At 40.2% G+C, this 7,521-nt stretch overlaps 1 protein-coding gene across 17 annotated transcripts in view; it reads right to left on the bottom strand.

Annotated features, from left to right (window-relative positions):
• Window positions 1–7,521, bottom strand: part of ZC3H11A (zinc finger CCCH-type containing 11A) — a 46,150-nt gene continuing 38,629 nt past the window's right edge. For all 17 annotated transcript variants that reach the window (XM_060395991.1, XM_042256902.2, XM_042256899.2 and 14 more), the window contains 5 exons: window positions 6,760–6,839; window positions 4,908–5,238; window positions 4,222–4,388; window positions 3,728–3,795; window positions 1–3,281 (listed from right to left, as the gene is read on the bottom strand). In XM_060395991.1, coding sequence (XP_060251974.1) covers window positions 3,023–3,281; window positions 3,728–3,795; window positions 4,222–4,388; window positions 4,908–5,238; window positions 6,760–6,839 — 905 coding nt within the window. In that variant the 3' untranslated portion in view covers window positions 1–3,022. The remainder of the gene's footprint in view (window positions 3,282–3,727; window positions 3,796–4,221; window positions 4,389–4,907; window positions 5,239–6,759; window positions 6,840–7,521) is intronic.

Below are 7,521 nucleotides of genomic sequence, written 5' to 3'. Positions count from 1 at the left end.
TATAACCTATGGATACTTCCATATATTTATTCAGCAGCTTTCAAAGATCTGATTTAAGCAAGTTCTTGAAAGGTTCAACAAATCAAACCCAACTGCACATAAAAATATACTTATTGTTATATCTGAAAATACTTGACATTACAGTGGGGATAAAAAGCAGTAATCTTTCAATGCAGTATAGGATTAGTGTCGAAATAGATATGTGAATTCACAGGCACGTAAGAAGTACTCAGTACATCTCAGTACATGTCAGCTAAAGTGGTGTAACATGGCAACTGAAGACCACACAGTTCCTCTTGGTTCTTGACAAAGCAAATATTTTAAAGAATTGCAGAAGTAGTCTGGCAAAATGAAGCCACAATTTTAGAAAAGGATCGTGGAACTTTGATCAGTATGGAGAATAAGCTTTATTTCTGAAACTGTGTCTAAACACTGACCACAGGCTGGCCATGAGGAGGATAAACCATATTCTGGCCACGAGAGAGGGCCCCTGGGATCGGAGGTCAGGGCCAGAGCTTCGAGGGGCCCTTTACTGACACACACAAAGAAGCTGCCAATTAGTGTGGAATCTCTGGCTATCGCCAAATTGTACATTTGGACCTTTTCCCTGTTAAAACTGAAAACCATCATCAGTCAAAACTGAATATGCGATCTTTTGCTTTCTGTGACAAGTTGATTCAACTTGTTGGGGACGACTTTTAGAGTATGTGGAAAAATTCACGTTGTGTGTGTGCTCAGTCATGCCTCTGCAACCCCACGGACGCTGGCCCAGCAGGCTCCTCTGTCCATTCAATTTTCCAGGCAAAACACTGGAGCAGGTTGCGATTTCCTACTCCACGGGATCTTCCCAACCCACGCACTGTTTGGCAGGCAGATTCTTTACCACTGCGCCATCCGGGAAGGCCTATATTCTTTGGTGGTTAACAAATTTATGTGTATTTCCATAACAAAAAACTGGACTTCCCTGAACTAAAAATTTCATATATGCTTTCATGCTTGAAAATTCTAAATTGTTGAAGCCATCTAAGATCGCTTCTAAACCCTCTCTTCTTTAAAAGAATGACATTAGTTGAGTTAGAATAATAATGGGTAAGCATCATTGTCAGAAAAAAATCTTCACATGTGGGGAAGTTTGGCACCATGTCCTTGTAAAAGGTTTGTAAAGACAAATAGAATCTGTGAAATTGGATCACATACACGAAGGTGCAACAGCATTCTAACCGGGCCTCTGCTGAGGCAGGTCTCAGCCTGAAGTGATGCGCGACTACTTAACTCACAACATCAAGACGCTCCTACACCAGTTTTATTTAAAACACAAATGAGCATTTATCTTACTGTGATGGCGAACTGTTCAAATAATGGTGAGCATGAATCACTGACTAACACAAGGCTTTACATATGGAACAAAAATTTTCTTTAAAAGCAAAAGAATAAAGGTTATATACAAAAGGGACCTGGAATCTACAAGCCGATTCCAAAAACGAAATGAGTAGAAAATCTGTGGTGAAACCAGAACATTTCACCTCTGCTTTGGAGAAGGGCTATTAGACAACACTCAGTCAGCTGAAGATGGACTGGTAGGTAAGTATCTATACATCAATTTCAAGTCATTTTTGCTTGTGTAGAATCATCCAGATCTTCCCAAGACTGAATTGGGCAGTCCTGTGGCTTTCTTCCTTTTCATATTCCCAACAAGGCTACACGAGGTTCAACTCTTGATGAGCCGCTTACAACAGCAGTTCCTTAGGAGCCAACACGACAGGTGGGTCAGATTTCCTTTTGAGAAACAAAACTGGCCACCTACAGCAAAGTATCAAAACGGGCACGTCCTTTCCTCTTCCTTTTGATTATGTATGTACAATATGTCTCCTTTCAAGACTATTATCCCCATCGTACTTGTTCCTTCACAAGTCTAAACCTTGAGGTGATATGAAGGAGATGAACATCAAGAAAAGAAAATTCAATTCAGAAATGAAGAAAACCGGAAGGCATACAATACACCCCCAGAGCATCTCGGTAACTCCTGCTACAATACAATTCCGGGTACTGCTGTAGTCCATGGATAAATAATGGCAGCTTGAGTGAGCTCGTTCTTCCCCCTCAGGTGGGTAAAGGGCACCAAATAAATACTGGGCAAGAGGAGTTTGCAAGGAGAATCAGAAATGAAAAAAACTAACCAATTTTTATCCCTGTGATAATACACACCAGTAAGGAAGCAAGCACTAAAGAAGAGAAGGGACAACTTTCTTGCTAAAAAATAAATTCCTGTAATCATTACGTCACCATCTCTTTTTAAGAATCCAGGGAATCCCAGAAATAGAAAATTAGTTTCAGAGGACCCCTGAGGCACTTTAAAGCCTTAAAAAATTACAGTAATAATAAATTAGCTATTGCCTTTCAGAGGCTTACAGAGCAGAAGCGTGAAAATCAGGTCCAAAAAAGTTATGTCCAAATTACAGGTTTCCTGAGCTGCTCAGCTGTTTCTAAAAGCTTAGTTGAATTCTCCAAATACCTTTAAAAAGACATACAATTTAACACAGACTGAGTGGATTTTTTTTTAAGCGGTGGCATGAAATTTGGTCCTTAATGGTAGCAGCTGTCTTCACCCTTTTCGAACCCAGGTTAACAATAGGTACATTAAGACAATACATAAAAGAAATTATACAATAAAGGGAAAAAAGGTGAAAACTGACAAACACCTCAAGGAGTCACTAAGTTTTCTTCACCCTTTCACTTAGGTCTCCCGCTCAGTCTTTTTGTGGAGAGAGGGGTAAGACAGAACTTTTTTCTCAAAGATGCTGAACAATGGCATCAAACGGACAAAATGATTACCAAGGGATTTAAAAATCTGACCCCAAGGAATCCAGGACTCGTGGATAACTCAGACGTACACTTCTGATTTGGGGCAAATTCTAGACTAAAGAAATCACCGTTTTGGATAAATGTTATAATAGATGAAACTAAGTCCAGTTTTTTGGTGAGTTTTTTTGTTTGTTTTGCTTTAAATGTTCTACTACCACCTTCAGCTATCAATCATTTCTGACAGCTCAAGCAGAAGGTCATCTTCATCCTTCCCAGGATCCAGATCAATCTCAGCTTCTAATTTGCCTCCTGAAATCTCCCATATTAGTTTCTCAAAATCATCCTCCATAGAAAGTGGGGGCTTTCCTGTTGAGGCAGAGCTGAGTCGGCGAGTTTTTGTGGCCATCTGGGATGAGGAAGGGCCAGATACTTCTGGTGGGGGAGGCTCTGAAGAGGACTGGGCTGGAGGCAGTACAAAACTGTAAGAAAAAACCCAAAAGGTTATTAGATAATTGCCCTTTGTCAATGGTTGGCAGGTCGGATCACCTGGTCCTGTCAATGGTTGGCAGGTTGGATCACCTGGTCCCAGGTACACAAAGAATTTTAGTGAAGAGCTGTTTTTGAGAAAACACATAAAGAACTGTTTTACTGATTTGGGATAAACCAGTTTCATCCTTTACAGGAGAATTCAGATAGGTGTTTAAAAACATTTTTTAAATAACACAGGCAAAATACAAACAATAGCATCAAAAGAGAACAGCAACCCTGAATATCAGGGGTTTTTGCAGTTAATTTGAAGTTTAACAGATTTATTTAGATGTAGCTAAATTGTAAATATTTCAAATTATCTAGCAGTGTTATTCTTAGAAAACAAAAACGGTAACAGTGGTCTAAACTGTGGTTAGAAAGAACTGGAAGGCATTACCTGTCTCTAGGTTTTTCTGTCTCAGGCACAGTGACTGACTTGTCCTCAGAGAGAAGTGGGACAATAGCCTACAAAAGTGACAGTAAGGTAACTCAGTGGCAAAGTCAGACTTTTAAATTTGAGCAGATTCACTTTTTTTGCTGCCTTCTTAGAATCACGGGGTTGCAAAGTGTCAGACACGACAGAGCGACTTTCACCTTTCTTCACTAGAGTCACAGCTACCATTCCTTAAGACTAGGAATCCAAGAATCAGTCCAAGAATCAATAATCCAAAGACAGAATGTATAGATAAGCAAAATATTGTAATTAGGCTTAAGAACCCCCAAAGAACCCTGCCTAAGCTGTAAATATAAAATATAGTAACTACCTACACAACTAAAAAAAATACTTAGCAGGTGACAGAAGATATTACACATAATAAAGAGAGCTAAAAGAGAATCTTCCTCGCTTTCTTATCACACAGACTAGTGCGCCCGAGCTGATCTGCCTCTTACCACAGCTGCTTTTTTGGACGGGCTCTCCAGCAGGACACTGCTGGAGTTGAGCGGCTTCACAGCTGCGATGACAGCAGGGTGGACCTCCACCGCCTTACGTTTTGGGGCCAGTTTGGGTGATGAGACAACTTTAACCACAGATGGCTTCACATTCACTTTAGGTTTAGCTACAAGACAGAAAACATCTGATTAGAAGCTAAAATAATCCCCTTTTTACATGGAGAATAAAATTTGGAATATCAAAATTCCTTCTCAGCAACAGTAGTATCACAAATAATTTAAAAACCAACCTAACAAGAAAACCAGATTAAAGATGGCCCATCAGCAATATGTGCTACACACAGCCATACACACACATGCGCACGTATTTATCTCATGAAACAATTCATGTCAATGGCTTTCGAATTTGCTGCTCACTCTTCATTTCCCCAGTGTTTCTCTCCTTTAAAACCAGAGGAAAAATGCACCATGGAAAGCTTTAGATAAAGCTTTATAAAGATCAATTTTAAATTGTAAGAAAGGAACTCATCTAGTCTTTTTGTCTCTTGAAAAACAGAAATATTACTATCCACCTGTGTGACCAGTAAACAAAGGCAAATGAAATTCAACCCAATTATTGCCAGGCAGTCACTGAAACTCAGTAACTTTGAAATTCTAAAAAAAGATGCACTAGTAAAAATACTCACCTTTACTTCGTTTTTCCAAGGGCTGCGTTGCACATTTCACATTCAATATTGAGTCCCCAATCCCTGAGGTTTCTACCTTTGCCTTCTGGGATGACTTTGAAGGAAGCCGCTTAGTCAGGTGCCGTGTGATGCCTAGCATGGTGTTGAGCACTGGTTTCTCAGCTAACTCGGTACTGTAAGAGAGTAAATCTCCCCGAAGGGGTGTCAAAACTGATTTTTCCTTCTGTGAGGTTCCTTTCTCTGGCAGTTTCGGCACATACTTTTCTCTCATTGTCTTACATCTCTTGTCTTGAATTTTAGTGATGCCAACTGTTGTGGTCTCATCTGAAGCCTATGGATAAATTTAAATGACAGAATTAAAAATCCAGTACCTCTAACAATCTGTATGATAACTATATTTATAAGTTAACAGGCTAACATCTACATCAAGCAGTTACTACATATGATCCAGAATACAAGAGCTTTTGCTCTTTATTTTATATTAAACAGAAGTGGAAGTGAAAGTGCTAGTTGCTCAGTCATGTCCTACTCGTCGCGAGCCCATGGACTGCACTGTCCATGGGACTCTCCACAAGATCGGAGTGGGTAGTCATCTCCGTCTCCAGGGGTCTTCCCGACCCAGGGACTGCACCCAGGTCTCCCACACTGCAGGTGGATTCTTTACTGTCTCAGCCACCAAGGAAGTCCTCTATTAAATAGAAAACTCAAGGTAAAAGACTGAAGATGTGTGGAACAATAAAAACCCAAATTCCATAGGTAGACAATCCTGACTGTAAGTCTAATACAAAATGTTTCCTAATCAGACACTTGCACAAAGATTCTGTAAAAAGATGTTCACCATCTTAATTGTGTAAAACAATCTAGTTCAGAAACAGACTATATTTGTGTAACAGGACACTAAATGACCAGTAAAAGCTATCATCTGAAAGAATTATTAATATGGTAAAGTAGGCCGCAAAATGATACACAGTAGTGTTCTCAATTATGTTCTAAATATGAGTTAAACATTAAACACATTCACATACATAAATATATAAAGAAAAGGCTTGAGGGTCTTCCCTGGTTGTCCAATGGTTAAGAAGAATCTGCCTTCCATTGTGGAGGACGTGGGTTCAATCCCCGGCTGGGGAAGGAGTCCACGTGCGGGGGTGGGGTGGGGGGTAGGCACCAAGTCTGAGCACCACAGCTGCTGAAACTCCCGAGCCCCGGTGCCTAGGCACCACAGCTGCTGAAGCCCCCGAGCCCTGGGGCCTGCGCACCACAGCTGCTAAAGCCCACTCAGTGCAGCGCAAAGCCTGCACGCCAGAATGAAGGCCTGCACGCTACAACTAACACCAGAGGCAGCCAAACAGATGAGTATTTTTCTAATAAAGGAAAAGGCCTGAAAGATATGCATAAAGAAACTAACTGTGGTAACATCTGGATTGTAGAATTAAGGAGCTACTCATTCTTAAAAAAGAAAACCCCTAATTTTACAAATGAGTAGCATTACTCTGAAAGGCAGGGGAAAAACTTACTTTAAAAAATATTAATGGCCAATTAAAAACAATTTCCAGTATTCTTGCCTGGAAAATCCCATGGATGGAGAAGCCTGGTGGGCTACAGTCTGTGGGGCTGCAGAGTGGGATATGACTGAGCAACTAACACTTTTCAAAAACACCTTAAAAGGGCATTAAAATATTGATACACATAAAAGTACAGAAAACTCTGAAGGAAAATTACAAGCACAGTGAGAGACTGTTTACCTGATATATCAGTGAAGTATTAAACAGAAACTTAAAACAACACTTATCATTCATCTAACCTTTGGCTGCCATGGATAAACCTATAAAATCTATCTAAATAAACCCACCTTTTTAGCTTCTGTTCTAGAAACACTGCTCTGAGAAGCAACATCACTTTCTTCTTGAAGTTTCTTCTCTTCTTTCATACCTAGATTCACATTAAACGCACCATTAATAATTTCATTCATGCTGCAACTTAATAACAGATGAAGTTAAATAAAACTTTTCTTCAAAAAAGTAACGAGGACTTCTCTGGTATCCTCTTAATGAGGCAGTTAAGAATTCGCCTGCCAATGCAGGAGACCCGGGTTCAATCCTGATCTGGGGAAGATCCCACATACCTTGGAACAACTAAGCTCTTATGGTAACTACTGAGCCTGAATGCCACAACCACTGAAGTCTGAGTGCCCTAGAGCCTGTGTTCTGCAACAAGAGAACCCCACAGGCAGCAGCACGCACACCACACCTAGCGTAGCCCCTGCTAACCACAACTAAAGAAAGCTCGCATGCAGCAATGAAGACCCAGCACAGCTAAAAATTTTAAAAAAAAAATCAATTAAAAAAAAATTTTTTTTAAGAATAAAGATAGGCCAAATAAAACTGTAGACAAAATTTTAGTTCTCATACAGATTCAAAATGCACATTAAGACATCAAAGCTCTATATAACACTGCTATAAAGAAACAGCTTCACTTTGTGTGTGTATGTGTGTTGTGGGGAGAGGGGAGCGGGGTGCTATGTGGCTTGTAAGATCTTACTTCCCCAACCCGTGTCTCCTTACAGTGGAAGTACAGAACCCTAACCACTGGACCAGTGTAATTTCTTTTAATC

Source organism: Ovis aries, chromosome 12 (assembly GCF_016772045.2).
Source record: "Ovis aries strain OAR_USU_Benz2616 breed Rambouillet chromosome 12, ARS-UI_Ramb_v3.0, whole genome shotgun sequence".
NCBI classification, from domain to species: domain Eukaryota; kingdom Metazoa; phylum Chordata; class Mammalia; order Artiodactyla; family Bovidae; genus Ovis; species Ovis aries.
The sequence above is the reverse complement of the archived record's forward strand: the minus strand, read 5'-3'. Positions and strand labels throughout refer to the sequence as shown.